This window comes from Musa acuminata, chromosome BXJ2-2 (assembly GCF_036884655.1).
Source record: "Musa acuminata AAA Group cultivar baxijiao chromosome BXJ2-2, Cavendish_Baxijiao_AAA, whole genome shotgun sequence".
Taxonomy (NCBI): domain Eukaryota; kingdom Viridiplantae; phylum Streptophyta; class Magnoliopsida; order Zingiberales; family Musaceae; genus Musa; species Musa acuminata.
Genome location: NC_088339.1, coordinates 18,424,193 through 18,449,231, shown reverse-complemented (window position 1 = coordinate 18,449,231; position 25,039 = coordinate 18,424,193). Strand labels below are relative to the sequence as shown.

General features: G+C 37.5%; 1 protein-coding gene across 3 annotated transcripts; it reads right to left on the bottom strand.

Annotated features, from left to right (window-relative positions):
- Positions 1-399: 399 nt before the first annotated feature.
- Positions 400-21,142, bottom strand: LOC135605192 (MADS-box transcription factor 51-like). Of its 3 annotated transcripts, XM_065094986.1 has the most exons (8): positions 20,839-21,142; positions 20,538-20,585; positions 4,375-4,453; positions 2,270-2,331; positions 2,089-2,185; positions 1,497-1,538; positions 1,251-1,378; positions 645-783 (listed from the first exon to the last, which is right to left on the bottom strand). In XM_065094986.1, the coding sequence occupies exons 1-7, from the start codon at positions 21,027-21,029 to the stop codon at positions 1,274-1,276; spliced, it is 624 nt and encodes a 207-aa protein (XP_064951058.1). In that variant the 5' UTR covers positions 21,030-21,142; the 3' UTR covers positions 645-783; positions 1,251-1,273. The 3 variants fall into 3 exon arrangements, with proteins under 3 accessions (XP_064951057.1, XP_064951059.1, XP_064951058.1); XM_065094985.1 differs by lacking the exon at positions 1,251-1,378 and having other exon boundaries at positions 400-783; XM_065094987.1 differs by lacking the exons at positions 1,251-1,378; positions 20,538-20,585 and having other exon boundaries at positions 400-783.
- Positions 21,143-25,039: the final 3,897 nt, after the last annotated feature.

Genomic DNA, 25,039 nt, shown 5'->3' with positions numbered 1-25,039 from the left:
TGTTGGGAGGATGTCAAAGTATGCATATCTTTTGTCAGGTAGGAAAAGAAGGCATGAATGACATCAAAATCATAAAGATAGATATTTTTCATAAAGACAAGTGACGAAACAAATTTAAAATGTAGGATCAATCTTGCTTTCATCTACGTCTAATAAAAATTCCGTCACAAACCCTTCCTCGTCCTATGAGTCTCCGACTCAGTTCTGTCGGCATATTAAATTAAACTTTATTCATCAGAAATTTAATTAAATAAAAAATCCTCATCTTGGTTAAAGGCAAACTCTTAATTTGATTCATCTAGGATAATGATATGATTATTATGATCCAACTTATTATTATATACTATGAAAAGAAGAGCGGTTATAGGAACAGTTGACGATGTCAGGTGGTAGCAAGGAGAAGAAGAAGACGACACCTGAGCTATGCATTATTGTTTACTGCCCCCGTACCTCACGTGAGATTTGTACTAGGCACGTGTCAGTGCAGAATCGGGCAAACAATTAGTTATGCCAACTTAACAACACACAGAGGCCGTAAAAAGACGAGGTACGTTTACACCAGGCATCGGGAGCCGAAAGGATAGCGCAGGCCACAGCGTTCACGGCACGCGTGCAACCTGCGGCAGCCGCCTGTCACCGCGCCCCATGCTACGTGTCCACGTCCCCAAGCGCTGCTCGTGACGGTGGCCGCACCCACGCTCTCTCCCCTTCCGCCGCACTGTCGTTGCTGCCGTCACTTCGGCGCTCCGCCTCGGTAATGCTCGTCGTCGTGGTGCCGACTACCTGATAAAAAGAGGAACAGAGCATGGAAGGAAGCTGAGGAGGAGGAACAGAGAATGCACGGGATGAAGGAAGATGAGCGACGTTGGCTGCTCGATCAACGACAAAGGTGCAGGAATTCATCTCCGTGGGTGCACGTAGGTCTTCTGTTAAGGTATGATCTCAAGCAACCATGGCTGGTAATGCAAAACGAACAGGAGGACATCTACACCCTGCAGCTATCGTGCCCTTTCATGTGTTTCTTAGATGAATCTAATGACTGAAACCTCATAAAAGTCCTAACTTTGAGAGGCCAAGAAATCTTCTTGAGATGGCAAATTGATCTAGTCGAGAACAATGAAGAACGAAACTGTGTCTAGGTGCATGGAAGAAAGTCTTTACTTGGATTTAGGAGCATGCTGCTGCAATGAAATTATCACGAGGAATTTAGGTTTGGAATCAGGATGGGAGATTCGATAGACTTTTCTTACCTATTTCTGCCTTCTCCTCTCAGTCAAAAGGTAGATAATAGTATCGAGCAACCAAGAATCAAGTGGTCTTTGGAAGGTCTCAGTGGGCATGACTCGGAAGTCGCGAACTGAATCTTTATTGGCAACAACTAGGGGAGCAGATCATATCCAATCAATTATGCTATTTGTATTGCAGAACAATAAACGTGAACAGATCAAATCAAGTAGCAAGTATCCCGTAGGAAATCACAGAAGAAAGATGTGTACCTCCTTTTCCGGCCTGTTTAGTGAGCCCGTCATTAATTGTTTCTGCAAGAATATAAGTTCACGAGTCAATCAGTAAGTCTCCCTTGTCAATAAGATCAAATTCTCTCGCAAAATTAATCATGGCTACAAAGTAAACAGTTTGAATGCCTTCGGTCATAGCAACCCCCCAAAGTAATCCGTCAATTTCAAATAGTCGGCCTGTGTGCTTGTATCCAAACAAACACCTTAGATTGATACGAGGGGAAAAGGGTTCCTCTTGGCTTGTCCAGGTTTGCGTTCTTGCAACCATAATAATGTGAGAATGCAGAAATATATGACAGTAGGAAAGACAGAAAACAGCCCTGCCTAAATATTGTCGAGATAGCTACAGAAATTTTATCTAAAAGCCTAATGACTTTTGTGAATTCTGTTGGTTTTTGTGAATTTTAGCAACTGTTTTTTTTAACAAATTGTTGCTGAAGCTTTTCTTTAATTTTTCTTGGCACTCAGAACCTTGTAACGGTTATTCTACAGCCAATATGGTTACCGATTTCACTTTGCATGCGCATGGTAAATGTGATGATAAAACTCGAGTTGGGAAGTCACTCCTAACCTTTCTTGATGTTGCCCATTTTAGTGCAGAACATAAGTCTTCCTCCAATTTTCCAAGTTCTTCAGCATTCATCTCTGCCAAATTTGTTTCGACAAGTCTGCAAACAGAGTAGGAAATTTTAGCAAAACCTTCCACTGGGACTCTCTCTTTGTTATAGATATGGTAGAAGTCACATTATAACCTTTTCCCGATCTCCAGAACTTTGGAATTAGCTTCTAGAAGAGAAAATTCTTCATCACGATTCTGTGATTATAATGAAAGAAGTTACTTTCATAGATATTTAAAATGAATCACTAACAAGTCCCAATAATTTTTTTGATGTGAATGAAAAAGTCATTCCACATTTGCAGAGACAGGCAAGCAATAATATCATCTGTAGCTCAAATTTCCAGAGTCCTTTCCTTGTTTATACAATATTGTTATTTTGTAGGGAAAAATAGAAAAATCAGATTGTAGTAATCAAATATAAAGTGATATCTATTTGGATCTTATAATGTTTTCTAGCTAGATATCTATCTGAATGCTCCTTCTGTTTGTGATGGTAAATTTTATTATATTCACATGTCAAACAACAAGATTAAATAATAACACGAACTGAATAATTATATTAAAAATGTCTTTTATTCATCTAAATTTCTTTCATCATCCTGATTAGTTGTAGCTGATTGCATTCTTGAATTATTATGATTATGACAAAAAGAGCATTATCAAAATTTTCAGAAGAAAAGAAGAGATGATGTTAGCCTTGTGTATAATTTTCTCAAGCATATATGCACACTTTTGTACAAATATTTCATGATATGTCAGCCTCCTTTGTTATTCTAAACAGTAATTCATGATTCCAAACAATGACTACTTCAGAAATTCTATTGTGCTTTCTAGGCATTTAATGAAGCAAATGCTGAACATTCATGTGATGGATTAACAATTGTTCAGTGCATCATATGCTCATGATTACTATTTCAACTTAGGAGTCTACCTAGTAATGTTGGCTACCACAATGCGGAAAAAGAAATAACATCTCAGTTGTTATGTGCAGAGTACTACCTTGAGCAATTTCTTTTCAAAATTAATGATCAAGATCATGGATTAATATGTAACACACACAGCATCGGCCAGTTACATGTTATTGGCCGGTATAGTGCTTACCAGGCCTACCTTGCTACTGCAGGTGCATGATAATCTGGTGAGTGATGATACTAACTTGCATGGATGCAGCATAGAAAAGCACTGGCACACATTGTGTTATGTCAAAATTTCACTAGCATGACAAAATCCTCAATTCATATTATGGTGTAGTCAGTGTTTTCACCGTTTGTGAATAGGGTTGGGGTCAGCCTGACATGATCCGGACCTGATAATTTAGGATGACCTGTCATTCTGGGTCAAGCTGATGCTATAGCTCAATCAGATTCTAGCTGAACCAACTTGATGTTTTTTTTTCTTTTTTTGGTTTAAAAACAACAGTAAACACGTCTTACACATCAATCTGATCCAACCTGTTTCAAACACACCAGACGGGTTTTTTGGGTCAGGTGCAGTTGAAGAAAACTCAAACCATTCAGGTCATTTCAGCTCAGCATAGCACTTACAATCCCATCTTGAACCAAGGTTTTTAATTTCGAATAATACGACTCGTACCAGGCGGTACGTACCGGTCCGTCAACAGTATACACGGATTGTCCGCTACCGGGCTGTAGCATTGATCGATGACAGAGAAGAAAGAAGAAAACATGAAGATCTGACGCGGTGTCGAAGCTTCAGCGACGTCGCGAGAGAAGTGATTTCTTCTCCCCAACAGAAGAAACCGAGCGAGGCGATGCCTTTTTTGTTTTTGCACGGGGAACCCAGGCGAGTCTCCTCAACGACGTCTTGCGCAGGGAAATCAAGAATTCCCGTCATCATCGTCGTTTATATATATCGGTATACCGAAATGTATCGCTCGGTATACTTGTACTGTACCGTACCGTACCAAGCTGAGCTTGAAACTCCGATATGGTACAAAATTATAAACCTTGTCTTGAACTGAGCCAACCCAACCTACCCTGACCCAACCCTTTCCCGTTACTACTACATAAGCTATCGAAAGATAGTCGTATCTCCTAAGTATGATTGTGATCAGGACTTGTAGAAGGATTGTAATCGTGATTGAAGTGATCCATTTAAGTCTCCATATCAGTATTTCTAATTCACATAAAACTTTCCTTGTGAAGTTGTGCTTTAGTCAAAGCATGACAAAACTTTTTGCAATATGTATGAGAATCAAAAATGTAGAAAAGGTGTTACCTGTGCATTATCATCAAGCTTGCGAACAACATTTTCTGCATTCGTAAATGTCTGGTACCGATCTAGTGTACTCTCCAGGCTGAATTAGATATAAATGGTCAGTCTGAAATCGTACTGCCCACACAAAGAGCAGGAAAATCAAACAACAATTTATATACTACAATTTATCATCTTCTCTAGCTCTATAGTACTGAACTATTAACTTTAGTCAGTTAGTAACTTGATGGTAGATGTCATAGGCTTTGATAGACTTTGACAAAGCAGCTGCTTTTGCCTCGTACAATTTGAGTTCTGACACTTGGAATACAACACAGGTCCTAGGTTTCCAATACTAATAAAATATTAGTAACTAGAAATTTACTTATACCATTAGTTACTTATACCAATATCAAAACAAATATTTAATTCCTTAGGTCTATACAGTAACTAGAAATTTCCACTTCCAAGTTGCTAATCTTACCAGGTTTATAGAATTGGAGTGGGTCCTTAAGGGAAGCCCTCCAAAGCAAGATAGCTTAATTGTAACTTGTATGCTGCACTAAAATTCTTTTCATCCTTCAAATTCAAAGAAGCACTTAATTAGCCATTCTATTCTCCTATGTTAATCATCATAAACATGTTTCAACCCCCATTCTTAACAGACTACTATGTTTATATAATTATTGAAGTATGATAGACTATGTTGTCAAGTTTGCTCTCAAAAGGATAATTCTGCCATTCCTTTGCTCCAACTTGTTTCTAACATATATTTTGAGTTATCTTATTTTTCAAGATGACTAGAGAAATTTTTCTTCAAATACATAGTTTTTCATTTTGTACTTTCAAGTTGGGGCCCTCATTTGTGGTCTACCATCCGATCTACTGGTTTGTAAATTTGGTTTCTGTAGAGGCAAAGAATTGTTGCTTGGTATTGCTATAATTGGTTCATATAATTTCATGTAATTTAGCATAATACTTTACAAATACTTTGCCCTCCACATTGTGATCAGTGTATGATATTGCTATAATTGGTTCATATAATTTCATGTAATTTAGCATAATACTTTACAAATACTTTGCCCTCCACATTGTGATCAGTGTATGAAATCAACTAACATACTCATCCAAGGTGCAGTCACCACCTTGATCGAGCATATGTTATAAGTTGGCCTTTTATGAAGTTTGCAATAACTTCATCAAAACTCTTTCTAAAATGAGTAAAGCATAAAGTAGACTAGAAGATTTGGCAGCCTTTCCACATGCTTGGCTAGTAGAACTTTGAACTTGCTCTAGAGTCCTCAAGTTTCTATCACATCTTACCAAGTTAGAATAATGCAAGTTGGTTATGTTTCATTAAGACACAGCTGCTGCCAAGTAAAATATCACCCTTTCTATGTTTGAATAGAAACCAAATCTAATAAGGCAAAAAAGAAAGACTAGTCTGTTATCTAATCTTATGAGGCAAAACAGATAGACTAATCTCTTATCTGATGTCAGTGATAAACAATGTTGGTCTTTCATTGTACGTACAAGATTATCTAGGAAAAGAAGAAATGGTAAGGACAGTTTGTAATTCACTTGCCTCGGGCAATCCGTACACAGCCTTGCTATTTGGTTTGTAGGATAGTCGAAAAAGTAAATTGGTGATCCATTTGTATTGATAGTGTTAATCAATCCTGATTACATATTTCCTACCTTCTGTGGTGCAGCCACTACTACTAAAACTCTCTATCATGAATCAATATGACACATAATCGTTTTGATTCCCTCTTTTCCAAATAGCCAGAAACTTCTCATTTAAATGTTGGAAATTTATCAAGGCTCATATCTTATTAGGCTCATCTAGCAATTCATCATTAAAACTTCTCCCATCATTCATGCAATTAACACAGGCAAACCATAGAACTCCTTAAATTCTACTCAATCTCCATTTTTAGCTTGATGATATTATAGCACTTAACTTTTATTAGGGTGTTCTAGTACTCATTCAGATCCTATTATTCTTCTTGCAATTAAATGCAATTAAATGCAAGCAAAGAGTAGGGCTCTTGAAAGTTCATTTTATTGATATTTCGAGCATTACTTTAATTTTCTTTCATTTTGCATTTTTAACTCATAGTGATACAATAAGGCTTACAGTTTTTAGGGTTTCTAGGAATGATTAGGATTCTATAGTAATTTTCCTTGGTACATAGATACTAGTTAGATCCTCGATTGATGCATTTAGCTAGAGGACCCTTACTATGTTTACTTGAGAAAGGGCAATTACACAATGTGCCAGGCAATTAAAGATTATCTTTATTGTCTACCATCAACAATACTAATGGGTTTAATCTTCGATTTTAGTACCTTAATTATACTGGTTAATTAATCTCATGCCTTTACATTTTTGAGTTTCCCTCCATATATGTCGTCTGGAGTACATAATTACCATGTTCATTAATGACCATCTTTTCATTAATGATTTCTTCTTATTCAAAATAGCCTCATCATGTTTTTGTTTTTTTTTTAGTACCCAAATACTATTGAGGTTTCTAAAGTCATCCTCACAATAAAGCAAAATTGTTTCATCTAACAAACAAACTTTGCTGTGGTAAGTATCTAATTAGTCTTTTAAGTTCCTGTAGATATCATTGACAATGCTGTTTTGAGAAGTAGGATGCTGTAGGTCAAATGTAGTGTTGACTACTTTTTGAGGGAAGTGGTTGTGCCAATTCTAGAGGGGGATTAACATCTGCCTAGGTGCCTAGGTTTACAACCATACACTAAATGAAAAATGTAGGACAGACCACAAGTATCAGGCTGCTCTCTTACTCTAGTTACCTCATGGTATCATGAGGGAGAATTGAGATCGATCTAGAAGAAAAAAGTCAGGCTAGATCAAACTAGCTTAAATCTTATTTCAAGTAATGTTTCATTTTATTATTATTCAATCATGTCCAAAGATGATGACACGTAATAGTAGTTGACTAGTTATAACAGAAATTTATGGATGCATCTATATGTGTTTAATTTATGTGATTTATGTGACATGATAGATCACATGAATACTACTAATTATGAATACTACTAATTTGCCATAGCTTGGTTGGTCTCATATTATCCTACTTCCTTTGTTAAGTATTACATTGGATCCCAAAAAATGAATTGGAATGAGTAGTATATCGAGATAATCCTTTGATATAGCAAGAATTGGCATGCCAATCGATCATTTTTTATGCTAACATCGATGACAATAAGTGATTGGGTGACTACAGTAACCCATTAGGCACCATAACTTACAGTCATAGTGGCTATTTACTCCAAATTACTAGAATTGTAGTACATAATGGCAAAGCAAGCAACCATAGTAGGACAATAATATGGGATAAAGATTTTTATTAGAGGTTAAATCATAAATGATTTAAGATAACTACATAACTCTGGAAAAGAGTGGTTGAAACTTGAAAGTAAAGTAAGATGTGAAATAAATATTTCAAAATATCAATATGGTTCTATCTCTGAAAGATCAACAATAGAAAATATAGAGAGAACAAAAGTTTACATTTGGCTTTTATGGATCTAAACAAATACAATCATAAAGTCTTTATCTTTTTTTACATTAGTAATGGATAAGATAGGCCATCGTATGATTTATTTGTTGATAACATTAATTTAGTTGCTAAGAGTTCAAATGGAATTAATTTTATTTTAAAGCTCTGTTATAGACATATATAAACAACTGAGAGTTTTCATTTAGTACAAACAAGACTGAATATATTAGATATTATTATAGTAATTGTACAAGAAGAAATTGGACGGTCAAAAATTAGTTGGTAAGAGTTCAAATGAAATTAATTTTAAAGTTGTGTTATCGAGACATATATTATCAACTAAGTGTTTTAATTTAGTATGAATGGGATTGAATATATCAACTATTATTATAATAATTGTATGAGAAGAACTTATGATATTGTTAAATTGAAAGAAGAAAAAATAATATTGTCAAAAGATGCTAGGGCACTTAAGGTGAGCCTGGGCCCAAGCACCTCTAAGGGCTTCGAGAAAAAGGACTTGATGAGCCTTGGGCATTTAGGCATTTGCTTAAAGATGCTAGGGCACTCATAGGCACTCGAGGTGAGCCAAGGCCCAAGTGCCTCTTAAGGGCTTTGAGAAAGATGACTTGACATAGGCATCACCTCGATGAGCCTTGGGCATTTAGGCACTTGCTTGGGCTAGCCAAGACACCATTCGCCATGATGCAAATTTGAAATCGATCTTTGCACATGTTTGGGATCAGCTAGATCGGCACACTAGCTATCTAGATCCTGAGCTTATTGCCCATGATTTCGTGTTTGTGCCTAAGTTTATTGCCTACATCCTGAGCTTTTTGAACACAACGTGGCTTGATCCACCCAAAGCCTTTAGGCCCTTTACGATTCACGATCTAGTTTAAACTAACCCTAAGCCTAAGGCCACTAACATCACAAGTTTGTGGCCCCTTACAACTTGGTTCATACTAGCCTTGAGCTTTAGGACCTCAATCACATTTCTTAATTTTGACTGTGTAAGTTTTATAGCTCAAGCAATTTTTTACTTAAAAAGAGTGTCTGATGCCTTGTGCAATTTGAGAAGGTGCCACCTTTTAATGCCTATCTTTTTTAGGACCTCAATCACATTTCTTAATTTTGATTGTGTAAGTTTTATAGCTCAAGTAATTTTTTACTTAAAAAGAGTGTCTGATGTCTTGTGCAATTTGAGAAGGTGCCACCTTTTAATGCCTATCTTTTTTATGCAACAATGACAAAAAAATATTCTAATAAAAGTTTATAAAATATTAGATTTATTATCTAATAAGATGAAGAAATTGTTTATAGGACTAAAGAAACAAACAAAGTATGAATAGGAGTTTTACATGTACCTAAGTTAAGGAGATTAACTTATATAGGACTTAATGGAGGAAAAAAAATCAATTAATAATTCCTAAATAGGAGGGATATTAGGACTTGCTGTTAATAATCATCATCAATTACATGATCAAGAAAAGTAAAGCAATAACTTCTCATCATACTTCGGGCACACATTCATGTTTATAAATATTTATAAATAATGATCATGAGATTATATTAACCGCTAAAGACCCACCAAAAAGATTTGCTTTTGATACTAAAATTGCTTGTAACTAATAATTTTAAATTTTTGGTGGCTTTGTATCTTAGTTTCTCAACTAAAAAAAATTATTCGATATGATACTACATACGAATCAAAATTGTTTTCTATTCATTACAAATTTATGGAATCATGACATCATAAATATCTTGGTGTATTCAGCGGTGTTAATTATAATCACGAATACATGTACTTTTTTATAGAGGGCTTTTTTATATTACCTGCATGGTTATGGGACAGGAACGAGCATAGCACTTCCCACCCCATCAATAGGTGGATCGAGATATTGGGTCTCTACATTGGATAGACCAATCAGCCACCTGATTTAAATCAGGGTGGGTTAAGACTTGGTTGAGTAGTTAATTATAAATCATTTGGTTTGATTAAATCAGATGATATAATATAAACAAATATTATTATTTATATTTGAATATAAAAAATTATTATTATTATTATTATTTATAAAATTTGATATTATTAATTAATTTTAATAATAATTTTATTTTTTAAATAAATTAGATTAATTAAGAAAATATGGAGAACTAATGGATTCCTTTTCCTAAATGGGAATTCCGTATCCCTGCCCATGCCTTATCCAAATTATCACAAACGGTCATCGCACACCTGCCCATGCTCTCATCTACATGTACAGTTGCTTGGCAGCATGTTTTGTCTTGATTTTGAGTCATTTTGCTTGTAAAAATGTAAGTTCGAACAAGTTACAAAGTTATAAAGCATCTGCTCACCGAACCGAGCAAAACAGCCCCAAAATAACCCAAAACAACTCCGTTTTCATGTGCCACTAGCTGTTTTCTGCAGTCCGCCTCCGCTCACAAAAGGTCAGCCATCTCTGCCCCTTAGAACCACCCGGGTGGCACAGGGCTGGATGGGGCTTCGGAATAGTGTTGGGGGTTGAACAACCTTTAACAAGTTCGCATATTACCTTAACGGGAACTTGTTGTCATGCCCGGCACTTGGTGAGCAGCTTTGTGGACTTGCAGCTGTTCGTTCAACCTTCTAAAGTCCTTGTTTCCCCCCTCTCCCTCTTTTCTCTTGTGCACGCAAGGTGCTCGCTGAATTGCTTGTAAAGTTTCCCGTTCTCGCGAGACGTCGAGACTTATCTGTCGGACAATGGCAAAGCTGTTGCTCATAGTTCAAGTAGTTCTGAATCCAGCAGCGACAACGAGGAGTCGCAAGGACCCCGGATGGGAGCAATGCGTTTGTTGAACGCCATGCGAGGTCAAGTGGGGGAGAACACGAAGACAAAGCTACAAAAAGCAGGAAGTGGTGAACTGATGTACGTAGACATAAAGCTAAATAGCCAAACAACCAGTGCAATGGTCGACGACATGCCAAAGAGCCCAAGTCGAATGAAGGCGGTGACCTCGGAGGCCAAGCGAATCTTCGGGTTGGCAAAGAGAGTTCCCATCAAGGAACATGGAGCAGGAACGCCAATATGATGGCGGTGCCACTGGACGACTTCGAAGTGATTCTTGGAATGAAGTTCATGCACGTGACGAAGTTGGTGCCAATGCCGTTCCTAAACTCCCTATGCATGATGGGAGGTGATGACCCCTGTGTGATTTCTGTCTCTCGGAGAGGAACTAAGGAACCCCAATAAATATCTGCATTGCAACTAAAGAAAGGGGTGCGAAAAGGTGAATTAACATTCGTGGCTACTATGAAGGTCATTCAAGAATTTGCTGTGGTGACGAACGTCTTGAAAGAGTTCACTTGCCGAAGACTCTTCCACCATGCAAAGACGTGGATCACAACATCGAGCTGGAGCCAGGAGTGAAGCCTCCAGCGAGACCACCCTACCGCATGCCCCCGCCAGAGTTGGCAGAACTCAAAAAGCAGTTAGGTGAACTGCTAAGCGGTGGTCTCATCCGCAGCTTTAAAGCACCATTTAAAGCTCCAGTTCTCTTTCAGAAGAAATAAGATGGGAGCCTCCGATTATGTGTCGATCATCGAGCCCTCAACAAAGTGACAATAAAGAACAAATATCCCATCCCGCTCATCACGGACTTGTTCGACCAATTGGGAAAAGCTAAGTATTTCTCAAAACTTGACCTTCGGTCGGGGTATTGGTAGGTCGAAGCGAAGACTACCTGCGTGATCAGGTATGGAGCGTTTGAGTTCTTGATGATGCCTTTCGGCTTAACCAACGCTCCGGCCACGTTCTACACTCTCATAAACCAGCTATTCAATGAGTATTTGGATAAATTTGTAGACGATATCGTCGTCTACAGTCAAACGCTCGAGGAGCATGTCAAGTACCTTCAGACAATTTTCAAGGTTCTTAGGGAGAACACTTTGTTCGTCAAGAGGGAGAAATGCTACTTTGCCCAAATGGAGATCTTATTCTTGGGGCATCGAATCGGTGATGGCTCCATTCGGATGGACAAATCAAAAGTTCAAGAGGTTGCGGCATGACGAACTCCAAAGAAGGTACCAGAGTTGAGATCCTTCCTTGATTTCGTCAACTACTATCGACGTCAACTACTATCGACGCTTCATAGCGGGGTATTCGAAGCGTGCAACTCCACTTGACGGAGTTGCTGAAGGAGCAACCTTGGAAGTGGTCTGACAAATGTGAAATAGCATTCCAAGATCTGAAGTTTGCTGTTCTGGAAGAATCGGTGCTCAAATTTCCGGACTATGGAGAGTCTTTTGAAGTCCATACAGATGCTTCAAACTTCGCTATTGGGGGAGTACTCATGCAGGAGGGTCATCCAGTGGCCTACGAGAGCCGCAAGCTCAACGAAATCGAACGACGGTATCCAATGCACGAGAAGGAAATAACAGCCGTGGTCCATTGTCTACGAGTTTGGCGACACTACCTTCTCAGATTGCTGAAGACAGACAACATTGCTCTGAGCTATTTCCAAACGCAGAAGAAACTTTCCCCAAAGCAAGCACGATGGCAGGATTTCCTGGCTAAATTTGATATGGCAATGGAGTACAAGCCTGGAAAGGCAAATGTCGTGGTTGATGCATTGAGTCGGAAAGTAGAGCGCGTGAATGTCGTACAATTGGAGGGCAGAGGTCAAGCAAGTTAGTTGCACTCCAACTTCCTTTCCAGGATCAGGGATGGACTATATAGTGACCCCCAGGCAGTTATCCTGATGTAGCTCATCAAAGAAGGCAAGGCACGACAAATTTGGGTCCAGGAGGGACTCGTGTACACAAAAGGAAACATAATTTATGTTCCTCGAGTGGACAATTTGAGGCGTGAACTCTTAAGAGAGTGTCATGATTCCCTTTGGGCTGGACACCCAAGTATTCACCGAACGTTGGCTCTCATAGAGAGGGCCTTCTACTGACCGAAGATGGGGACTGATGTAGCTCATTAAAGAAGGCAAAACACGATAAATTTGGGTCCAAGAGGGACTCGTGTACACAAAAGGGAATAGAATTTATGTTCCTCGAGTGGACAATTTGAGGCGTGAACTCTTAAGAGAGTGTCACGATTCCCTTTGGGCTGGACACCCAAGTATTCACCGAACGTTGGCTCTCGTAGAGAGGGCCTTCTATTGGCCGAAGATGGGGACTGATGTGGAGGAATATATTCGAATGTGCCTTATTTGCTAATAAGAGAAGGTGGAGCAGCGGAAGCCGGTGGGACTTTTGGAGTCGTTGCTCGTACCAGAAAAGCCATGGGAGAGCATTTCCTTAGACTTCATATCAAGCTTGCCACTAGTAGGGAGCTTGGATCGATACTCGTGGTAATCGATCGCTTTTCAAAGTATGCAACTTTCATTGCTGCTCCCCTACATTGTTCAGCAGAGGAGGCGGCCAAGCTAATGATGAAGGATGTGGTAAAGTATCGGGGAGTCCCGCACAATATCATCAGTGATTGAGATGCTCGGTTCCTGGGACGATTCTGGACCGAGCTATTCAAACTGTTGGGATCCTAGTTATATTTCTCCACAAGCCTCCACCCCCAGACGGATGGCCAAATCGAGAGGATAAACTCGCTCCTAGAGCAATATCTTCGACACTACGTGAGTGCCAACCAACGAGATTGGGTGAAGCTGTTGGACATTACTCAATTCTCCTACAACTTGCAGCGGAGCTCTGTGTCCAACAAGAGCCCCTTCGAGATTATTACAGGGCAACAACCGTTAACTCCTCACACTATGGTAATTGGGTATACTGGGAGTAATCCGTCAGCTTATCACTTTGCAAGGGAGTGGCACCGAAATGCAGATATTGCATGGGCTTACTTGGAAAAGACAACAAAAAGAATGAAGAAATGGGTAGACTTGGGAAGGCGACCGCAAGAATTCAAGATCGATGATTTGGTGTTGGTTAAGCTCCAACCAGTATCTCTCCAATTCTTTAGGAATAAAGTACATAAATGATTAGTGCGCAAGTATGAAGGGTCCTTCCCAATTATCAGCAGTGTGGGTAACGTCTCCTACAAGTTGCAGCTGCCGGTGTGATTCAAAATTCACAATGTTCTTCACGCCAACAACTTGAAAGCCTACCACTCGGATCCGCAAGATGCTTCCCGAAATGTTCAAACTCGACTACCCCCAACCACAGCCTCCTACGAGAAGCGAGTTAAAATCATTCTGGCGGACCGCAAGATAAAGCTACCCAATGGAGCTGAGCAGACAGAGTACTTGGTGAAGTGACGAAAGTTTTCCCGAACTGAAGCTAGTTGGGAGCCTGAAGACACCCTACGACATGAAGAAGCAATCATCAACAACTACCAACAAGCGTCGACGAGGGCATCAACAGTTTAAGTGGGGGAGAATGTCACGAACGGTCATCGCGTACACGCAACAACCCCATTCAACGAACCGTTTGTCGCTCTCATCTATATGTATAGCTGCTTGGCATCATGTTTTGTCTTGGTTTTGAGTTAATTTGCTTGTAAAAATGTAAGTTCGAACAAGTTGTAAAGTTACAAAGCGATCGCTCACCGAACCGAGCAAAACAGCCCCAAAACAGCTTCGTTTTCGTGTGCCACGGGCTGTTTTCTGTAGTCCGCTTCCGCTCACAAAACGTCAGCCATCTCAACCCCTTGGAACCACCCGGGTGGCACAGGGCTGGATGAGGCTTCGGTATAGTGTCGGGCGTTGAACAACCTTTCGTAAGTTCGCACGTTACCTTGACGGGAACTTGTTGTCACGCCCGGCACCCGGTGAGCAGTTGTTTGTGGACTTGTAGCTATTTGTCCAACCTTCTAAAGTCCTTATTTTCCCCCTCCCTCTTTTCTCTTGTGCACGCAAGGTACTCGCTGAATTGCTTATAAATCTTCCCCTTCTCGCGAGACGTCGGGACTTATCCGTCGCTCGTTTTATGAACTAATCAACTTTCTCTTTTTACAGATCTTTCGGGACCTACGAGAGGTTACAAGTAGACTGATCTTTGTGGACGCAAATTGCAAGGGCGAAGCACGACTTAGGCAACGCAAGTTAAGTTCGCGTCTTTACCGCAAGGGTGTCTCACGCTTAATCTCACGCCTTAAGCAATTCCAGCTAAGGCCATGACAAAATGAGGTTTGGGGTGGGAATGAGATGAGGGTAGGGACAAAGATGGGAAAGGTAGTTCCACCCCACTCCATTGATATCCTTGTATTTATGACATCCTATAGATGATAAGAAATTAATAAATTTTATAATAGCTAAAATGGTCAGGCTCCTTTATACTCCAATTCACAAGCATCAAGGGTTGTAGTGGATGACAAAATAGGATAATTTGGTTTGATCTGAAAGGTTCTCATGAATCACCATAAAAAGATTGGGTCAATAGTTCAACCTAGTCCTTATTATTGACAAATGTTCCAATTGAGATGCAAATCAGCCATGGGTTTTGTTCTTAAATTTTGTCTGGCCTAGCTTAGCTTGCTGGTTTTATTCAATTTTGATAACTATGGGGTAACTTAGGCATCCAAGAATATAATTTTATTTTCATCCAATACATCTATTTTTTGTGTATATATTCATCAAAGTGTATTGTATTTTTCATCAAATAAAGGATAGAAAAACTATGAAAAAATGATTGTCAAATTCAATGTTTTCTAGATGGAGTCCAAGAACTTTTTGTTTGATTATATGACACTAGCATTTCTTTTTGCATTTTTTGTAAATTAAATAAACTTAATATTACATTTCTGGCTATATTTTATTTGTCCCATGCCATATTTTAAGACTGCAATATCTGATGGATTGTCAAAATTCACAGTGACTAGCTACAAACTATTTATAACACTGTATAGAATTCCCTCTGAGACAAGAAAATTAATTGGAAAGTAAAAAAGAGTTCAACATTCCACCTCCAAGATCCTGCATTGGTTGACATTTTATTACTAAAAAGTAGCTCCAAGCGACTAAGACAATAATTTCAAAACATTACTGTAACACTGTTTTCCTAAGATGAATTAGCTAGACACAGTTTACTAATAAGTCATTTTCTTTGACGTCTCGTCATGAACCAATAGGCCATGCAAAACTGACATCATACACATGCCAATTATTCGGATGGTCCATGCAACAAACAAGTAAACAAATATCCTTCAAGGTTTATGTCAATGGTTTACATTATGTCAATGGTTTAGTGTATTAGGACCTCAAGATATCTTTATAGATCACTGGTCTTGCCAAAGAAAGGCATGAAAGAATTTACATTTTTGTCTAGTCTGAGCTTTTTTTTAATGTTAAATACATGAAAAAGAGATGCTAATTTGTTTAAACCTTGTAAATAAATTGATTTAGACTGTAATTGCCTTCGGTCAACGTCCATTTACTTATTATTGTCAGGTACTTAAATTGTTTATCATTATTAAATATGATAACACAAATATATTTCAAGAAATTAACAATGTAACCAAAATTAGGTTAAAAATTGTAATATGTTTATCCATATTTCTGCTTGCCTATGTTAAGTCTCAAAGTTTATATAGTCTCAAAGTTTGGACCTAATTTTGGGTTAATGTAGTTAGATTTGGTGGATCTAGGCTCCATCCTCATGGACCTAGGTTACATTTAGAAAAACCTACCTTTTAGGATATAATGTGGATCAAGGCTAGATCCATTAGATCAACCAACAACTAAGCTAGCTTTGAAAATACAATAATTTTGTGGATCTAATTATATGTTAATTTCCTATGGATAAATGATTCAAAAGCAACAAATTTTCATTTTTACATGATAGCATGTCATCGCTTTTAGGCACACCATGCCAATATGTTCATTGCGACTACATCGGTCAAGGTGTTGCGACTCAGAAGTGATCCACGAAACCAAAAGGATCTTCAAAGTAGAGTTTCTGGAAAGTATTGCGACTCAAGGAGAAGTTGACAAACAAGGACGAATTTGATAAGGTTTCTATCAAATTGTAGATGTATGTGGATTTCTAGGATCGTGACGATAATATCAACCTGAATCTCACAATTGACAACCATAAAACAATGAAACATTACCCATAATGATCAACATATGCATGGAGGATGTTGATCATCTTTCTTTGAGTCGAATATGTAACAATAGTGTTGTAACAACAATCGTAGACTCTATCCTCTAGAGTCAACCCAACCACGATCCTACTTGCCACATGGGTCATCAATGATGATAAAGTGATAATTGTGAACCATGTTATTGCATCAATGACACATTGTTTAGCAATATCAAATCTTGTAGCAATTTGATGCATTGGTCCTAGAAATACACCATATTGATATATAATTTTATCAATTTGATACAGTGGAGTCGTACTAGTCGTAGATGTACCGGTATAGTTCGAGCAAGCATGCCTTTCTTTTACATTTGATTTTTTTAATAGTTTAAATTCAACCTTGATTTTTAACCTTTTTAAGGATATTTTTAAAATTCAATATATACTAGTGTACCAATACTCGGAACGTTAGCATGAACCAATGTCATGTTGCCTAGGTCAAGGTTGATAGAGGATCTATATTTGAGATTAAAAATCTTACTTCGAAGGTTGATAGAGGAACTTCAATCAAGATTATTAAACTTGAATCATGAAAAATTGATTTAAGAGTAGTAACTTAACATAGTGTGTGAAGTAGGGTGAAATCTACTATACATCGTAGTGAATCTCTGATCCTACAGAGATGACCACTAGTAGTAGCAACATGTTAACTAGTGTTTTCAAACCTCATGACCAATGAGGTGTCTAGACTAGCATAAACTCTTAGGCAATTTGACATTTCTTATTTATAAGAGATATTATCGACATGTAATGCAGTAAGTTTGATGCCCTATATATATATATATAATGTACAACGGAACAAAAATGTTATAATCATGTGTTTGAAGAATGGAAGTTACTTTCATATCCCAAAAAAATCCATTATTGCAAAATTTTACAACTTTCAAATACAAATAAAAATAACTATTATAACATATAATATATCTACTTTAGGGCTTTAGGGCTTTCAAACACTACACTAAACAAGGCACTAGAGGTCTAGCAATATCATTCCCGAAATAGTGTTAAAAATATATGTGAATTCCTAATTCACTTATGGTATACAAACCCCAATCAAATAAGATCATTGCTCTTTAGGGGTTGTGGACCTTGATAAGTATTAAATTGACTCATAGGCAGTGGCTAAGTTAAAGAATCCAACCATAGCCATAAGTATAGTGTCTTTATTTAGTGATAGTCATTCCTCATGGATCTAAATCCGGATGATTTATCCATGACTAGAATAACACTGGGTGAAAGCATGTAAATGACCAACCTTGATTATGTGGTTCAAGCTTATCAAATTAGAAAAGAATGTAAATGACCAACCTTGAATTATGTGGTTCAAGCTTATCAAATTAGAAAAGATCTTGATGTGGTCTCTTGTTCCAACTAGGACAAGGAACCTAGTAAAGACTTAAGGAAAGATTAGGGCTAGATTATATTCATTATAGTCCCTTATGATTTGAGTGTTAAAAAAGATATTTTCACCTTAGGATGAAGTGGTGAATAATATCTCATTGCCTCAATTAAAATTATGATGTTCATGGAATTTGTTAGCTGATTGATCTCTTCTACACATATAAATAGTTAGAGCAGAGTGCTTCAAATCCGAAATAAATACAACACCTTAAGTTAATCTGACTTGGTTGGCCATAATTTGCATGATAACACATACTCATCTATCATCATGAAGCATATGCTCTTATATTCTCTTTCATATTAAAAAACCCTATGCCACGTGAAAATGCTTCGGATTACACATCTTTTTTCCTTTAAGGGATTAATTTCACATAGGATATTACTTTAAACTGTAAGTAAGTCATATCTTGAAAATTAGTCCTAAGCAAATTTTGCAAGTATTTTAAGCCTATTATTGTAAAAAAGATTTCAGCCTAATTTTCTACACGTAAGAGTCTTCCATTAAACTTTGCAATAGGTGGGAAATTGAAAGCTATCAGACATCTCTTAAATCTTTAAACTTTGACCTGAGTTCTTTTGATGGACAAACCAAAACAATATTTCTCATCAACCTTGGCAATATTGTGAAAAAGCAAAAATTATCAAACTACATATTTCAAATATTTAAACATCAACCCGAGTTCTTTCCGTGCCATGTCTTGTGTTATAAAATCTTCAATATGATTGCTTTTATAAGAAAACTTAAAATAATTAATGTCAATACTGATCAATTATTGATAACACTATCACTATGGTGTCAGGATCTTTAAATCATGTTATTGGACAAGCCCTCTCTAATGTTACTTGTAGGCCCACACAATGTTAAATTAGAGAAATCAGATCAAAAAGAGATAAAGTGGTAAATTAATAGTCCCATGTTAAAAAGAGAGAGAAATAAAAGAAAAGAACACCACTTAAAAACTTATGGTCTACTTAGGAGCCTTACATGACAAATGAACCTCAACCTTCATATCATATATATTATGGGATTCAAGTCCTATACATTCAGTTCCCTCAGATAACTCCACTCCTTTTTTTCAAAAAAAATTTGTTTAAAATAGAACACTTCATCTACCAATTTCAAGCAATAAATTGTAATATGCTTAATAGAAGTTGTCTTAATTTGCAAAATAATTGTTAATTTTTGGGTCAATTTACTATACAACATTGCATAGAATTGAAGAACTATAGATAGTAAACTTGGAGACTCATTGGCAATAGCAAATAATGTACTCACAAAATAAACAAAAATTAAAGACTAATAAATAATCATATTAATATATAAAACAGCCTAGAGTTTTACTGCCCATGGGAAATAACTACCCAAATCTACTTGGGCTTGAGATGGATTAACATTTCGGGAAAATAAAGACTTATAATGAACTAAGAAGTCTATAGATGATGTCAAAAGCAACCAAAGTTGATGGTTTTCTTTACTACATGCCCATCAACGACTTAATCACCTATTTTTATAAGTGAAACTTAAGTTGCATCATCATCCAATATCTCCTACTCGATGCCATATATCCGTCCTTGTGTTTCTCACCTCCCTTCTACTTTTCCACCAAAAGACGAGAGGATGGAGGCATCGAAATTTGGTTTCTCTTAACATAAGATGTGCATGGCTTCAACCATCATAACGGCCATGAATCATATGCGAGACGATGAAAATGATGCCTCCCTAAAGACAACCTAATGCAAACATTGTAACGTTCTATAGGCCACCAAACAATAGAGTTCGATTATCAAAAGAACTAGCTTCAAGGATTTTTTTTTTTTTCCCATTTACATGAATCACGTGTCTCATGTCAGCAAATTGAGGTGCCCAAGAAAAATCTTCTCATCCCAGCCTTCAAGTCCACTATAATCTATGGCTTTAGCATCTAAATGTAGGTAATATTCTGAAAACGATGACTATACGGATGCAGCCATGGCAACTGACACATCGAGATAATAGGAAATATCACCAAAGACAAGACGAACTATTGTTCCTAGATAAAAGATATCATAAAGAACAAGCATGAAATTGTAACTCTAAAGTATGTTGCTTATCAAACAGCAGGAAGAGATACACATGTAATTGGAATGATAAGGCATGTCAGAACACACGACAAGACATTAAACTATACCCGCACGCAAAGTTCAGGCGAGTGGCAATGCATGCCGCATGGTCCAGCCTCGAACAGAACCAAATCAAAGCTATCAGTGTCCCGGAAAAGTGAAAGGGGAAGCCATAACACACTAAGATCCCCTCTCCCGTTCCCGCATCGGCGATCATGTTCTATGCCACCGCCGCGTCAAGAACGAGAGAGGAGGTGACCGAAGGCCTACCACGAAACGGACGGATCCAACACCTAGGGTTCCGACAGCGGGACCCGAGTGATGGAGGAGGTGGTGGATGGAAACGGGGAAAGGGGGAGGGCGGCGTACCTGGAGACGCTGGAGAACTCGTAGAGCTTCCCCCCGGGGGAGAAGACGAGGAGGGCGACCTCGGCATCGCAGAGCACGGCGAGCTCGAAGGCCTTCTTGAAGAGCCCGCTCCGTCGCTTGGAGAAGCGCACCTGGCGGCTCGTCCGGTCCTCGATCCGCCGCATCTCCACCCTCCCTCTCCGCGGCGCCATCCCACGCCGCCTCCGCCGAGGCGCCGATCCCCAAACTCTTATCCCCCGGACCGAGCCGAGGGTGACGAGGTCGAGCGAGTGACTCGCGTCGCCTTCGACAGAACCAAAGGATGGTGAGGCCGTTGGTCATTCCTCTTCTTTATTATTATCATTTTCCAGAGATACCGTCGGTACCCATTCGAATACCCAGCACGTGGTTGTGAGTTACCGAGCTGGTCTCCGAAGGTGGGTCCGACGGGCGACGGTCCTCCCGCGGGCCGCGAATGTACGTGATGTCGATCGGCGGTGCGTCGTGTGCGAGTAAATAAGCCTCAGGTATGAGGGTCCACGTCGCGGCTTTGCAGCGAACGGTATTCATTCGAGGACACGTCCCCGATGGCTATCCCCGCAACTGTCTCCATGGTTTACCGTTCGGACCCGATTAACTTGGGCCCGCGAGGTCGAGCCTGCCGCTGGGGATGTACATGTCGGCCCGAGTACGAAGAGGAACCGACGGCATTTTGTCGGAGGAATTCTCCAGCCGTGTAGTCAACCCATAATAACCCAAAAGTGGCATATTCTGGTCGGATGCTTTAAACTTCGCGAAGCCGCCAAAGACATTGTCAATCGTAAAAGTCAAGGGTTGACTCCTTTATCACTGCTACTGCATCAATCTATCTACCCCAAATTAAGACGCTCTAAAATTAGTTCAGTACGGATCTCCTATTATAATAGTACGGAGCAACCCAGTAAGCTTCTACTGCGTAGGATCTATACGCGGAAAAAGTGCTCATATATTTTTATTTGTTCACACATCATAATTTTGATAGATTATATATAAATAAAATTCTCCTCTTCTTTTCCTTTATTGGATATAGTAGAACAAGAAGCTCCATCAGAGATGGGCACTCGGAGAACCATTCAGATATTGATAAAGGCATACAACCATTTTATAGAAAATTATATATTTTTAATTCTCCTGTAATTTTTGGATATCTTTAAAGCTGAAGAGTTTTTTTATAAAAATATCTGATGCCACTTCTTTAGATTTAGACATCTGAAGATAGTTTGCTTATGCATACGGTGGTGCTATGATATATTTTATCTCTATTGTTGATACTATTATAATATATTTATTTCTTATGATATTCTTAAATCAGTTTTTGATTGTCTCGACTAGAAGTCGATTTAAGATCAATTGAGATTCTTTTCTACATTTGTCTCGGTTTGATATTAAATTATGATCGGTGCATCCAACTCTGAAGATATTAAACCCTATAAACTAGATTAGAAGTATTCATAACAAATAACAAATATCCGTGTGATGCTTGAGTTGGTTCTAAGATTAAAAAAAAACTTAAAGTTGCATTTTAGAGAGTGAGGAACACACTTGGAAGCCTTTTTTATAATGAGCTTTTATGATCATTGCTTCTATGATTAGTGTCGGTTATGGAGAGCAATTGCATGTTCCTATTAGCCTTAATTACAATTGTATCGCTCAGAGTTTGGTAGCGTGATAACGATTCAACCGATTAGGTCATGTGACATCGAGTTATCTCCCAATGTGATCTTGAGATGCCAAATATACATCGTCCATGTGGATCCGAGGAGTCAATCACATGGTGCCATGATATTGGTTACGCAATGTTGAGATGTCAACTACATAATGCTGGGATGTTGAGATCGTACAGTGCTAAAGTGTTAACATCATCCTCACTCTCATGCCAGATACCATTAAGTTACTTTAAACGTTAAGAAAATTATATACTCTTTCCGGTCTTCATTATACTAACATAATCATTAACAATATATCAAGTTAAATAAAAATTTTTTGGGTATAAAATTTATCAAATCACGAGTCTCATTAGGATGATCTAGAATTCCCTTTATCACCTGAAAATGAAATTTTTTTGGTTAAATTTTTCGTATATCTCCTTGATAGGTCGTCTCTTTACATGTATTAGTCTTAGTTAATGGCAAGTATATATGACTGCCAAAAATCTTTATGAAAAGTATTATTCATCATTATACCACTCTCAGCATTGCAAAGCTTCAAGCATTGTTGTAGTACTAATATATTTCCTTTTATACATGTTAAACTTCTCAACAATCTCTTTCTAGTATTACTATGAAATCAAAACTAGTATATTAGCATATTAAATTTTGACTGAAATCGATAAGTTATATTAGGATTATGATCAAGTATAAATTAATCATCCATATATGAGTAAATAATTGCTATTCTTCCTGCATTTCCATGTTACAAATCAAATAGATTCCTCAGAACATCAAAACACTCTTACCTGATAATATTCAAGTGGTTTTTGGCTCAAAGGTGTTGTGAATTCACCTAAATTAGGTAAATGTACAAAAATAAGATAATTTTAAGCTTTTAAAGACAGATATATATATACATATACATATGTATATATATATATATACATGTATATGTATATATATACATATACATATATATATATATATACATATATACATATACATATACATATATATATATATACATATATACATATACATATACATATACATATAGATATATATACATATATACATATACATATAGATATATATACATATATATATATACATATACATATATATATATACATATACATATACATATATATATATATACATATATATATATATATATATATATATATATATATATATATCTTGTAATCTTGATCTCCTTTGTCTTCCTAGAACTCATGTGACTCTACTCTCACTACTACCCTTACCTCTTCACAAGTCCAGCATGTGTTTAACAAAGCAAAAGAGAGAGAGAGAGAAACATGACAGGTGCAGAATGATCCAAGCAAAATGAGAACCCAAACTGCATGGCAACTACTTCAGCAAAGCTAATCAGCAACAATGAGCCAACAACAAGCGAAGAATCAAGTAGCAGGAAAGGCTGTGCAACATCAGATCATTTCAGGTTGATCTGTGAGGCGTTGAATGAACAAAACACAGGAAATACTCTTCCTAATCTGTAAATATTTATATGAAAAATAAAAAATGTTTGGATCATCAACACATACTCCCATGCAAGTACGAGAGATCTTCCGAACAAAGGTAAAAGTTAAAGATTGTACTTTTAAGTGATTGCGATTGTGATAGAGGTTGGGACAATAAAAAAGTAAAAAAAGAATAAAGAAATAAAAAGATGATACAAAAGAAGAAAGATACACAGGCCCCTCAAATCAAAACTAATTTTCAAATTTAAGTGTCTAGTTTAAGTGAATGATGAAAATAAATCAAATTTATTGGGGATGTCGAAAAATAAATTTGATTTAGTTTTTAGTCTATTGTATTAGGAAGAGACACCATGGAAATATATATAAAAAAATTAAGAATTGATTAAACAGAGTCACTATGGAAATGTACATGAACCTTATGATAACTTCACGACGATAAAAACAAATTCTTCAAGATATGTTTCGTAATCTTTATTTATAGACGGCGTTCATAGCATAAAAAGTATGAAAATTTTTAATGTGTAAAAAACTATATTTAAATATTTTATTTTTATCTTGTCCAACAGATTCTCACCACTGTTCTTCCTGTTCTCTTTTTTTTTTTGGCCTCTTTTCACATCGTATGTGGTTAGGGTAGGGTAGAAGAACAATCGAGAAGGCCAGAAAGGAATTGAAGACCGGTCAGTGTTACTACACAGAGGCAACGGCAGCAGAAACAGTAGAGTGGTTTGTGGAGAGCCTTCCTACCATTCAATTCTTACATAGATTCCAAACTCAGCTATCATTGAGAAGGAGCCATGATAGAAACCAGGCAGGATCAGGTTAAAGCAACCCCACACAACCCTGTTCACCTCGACAAGACACCTATTATTAGCTTAGCTTGGGATTTGTTAGAATCATTAGATTATATGATCCTATCTAATTGATAAAATATATTATAAATTTGATTAAATTATGATGATAGTTATTCGGGTCAATAGAAAATCAAATTATGATAGGATTCCTTTCTAAGAGATGATCTTGACGGGAGGA

Bases quoted from the DNA above. Each gene is read 5' to 3' on its own strand.
- LOC135605192 (XM_065094985.1), bottom strand. From the start codon at position 21,029: ATGGCGCCGCGGAGAGGGAGGGTGGAGATGCGGCGGATCGAGGACCGG. The intron at 4,454-20,537 runs GTATAGTTTAAT...TATCTAATTCAG, and splicing joins CGCCTGAACTTTGCGTGCGG to CCTGGAGAGTACACTAGATC. The intron at 784-1,496 runs GTACACATCTTT...TCTTTTTATCAG, and splicing joins TAAACAGGCCGGAAAAGGAG to GTAGTCGGCACCACGACGAC.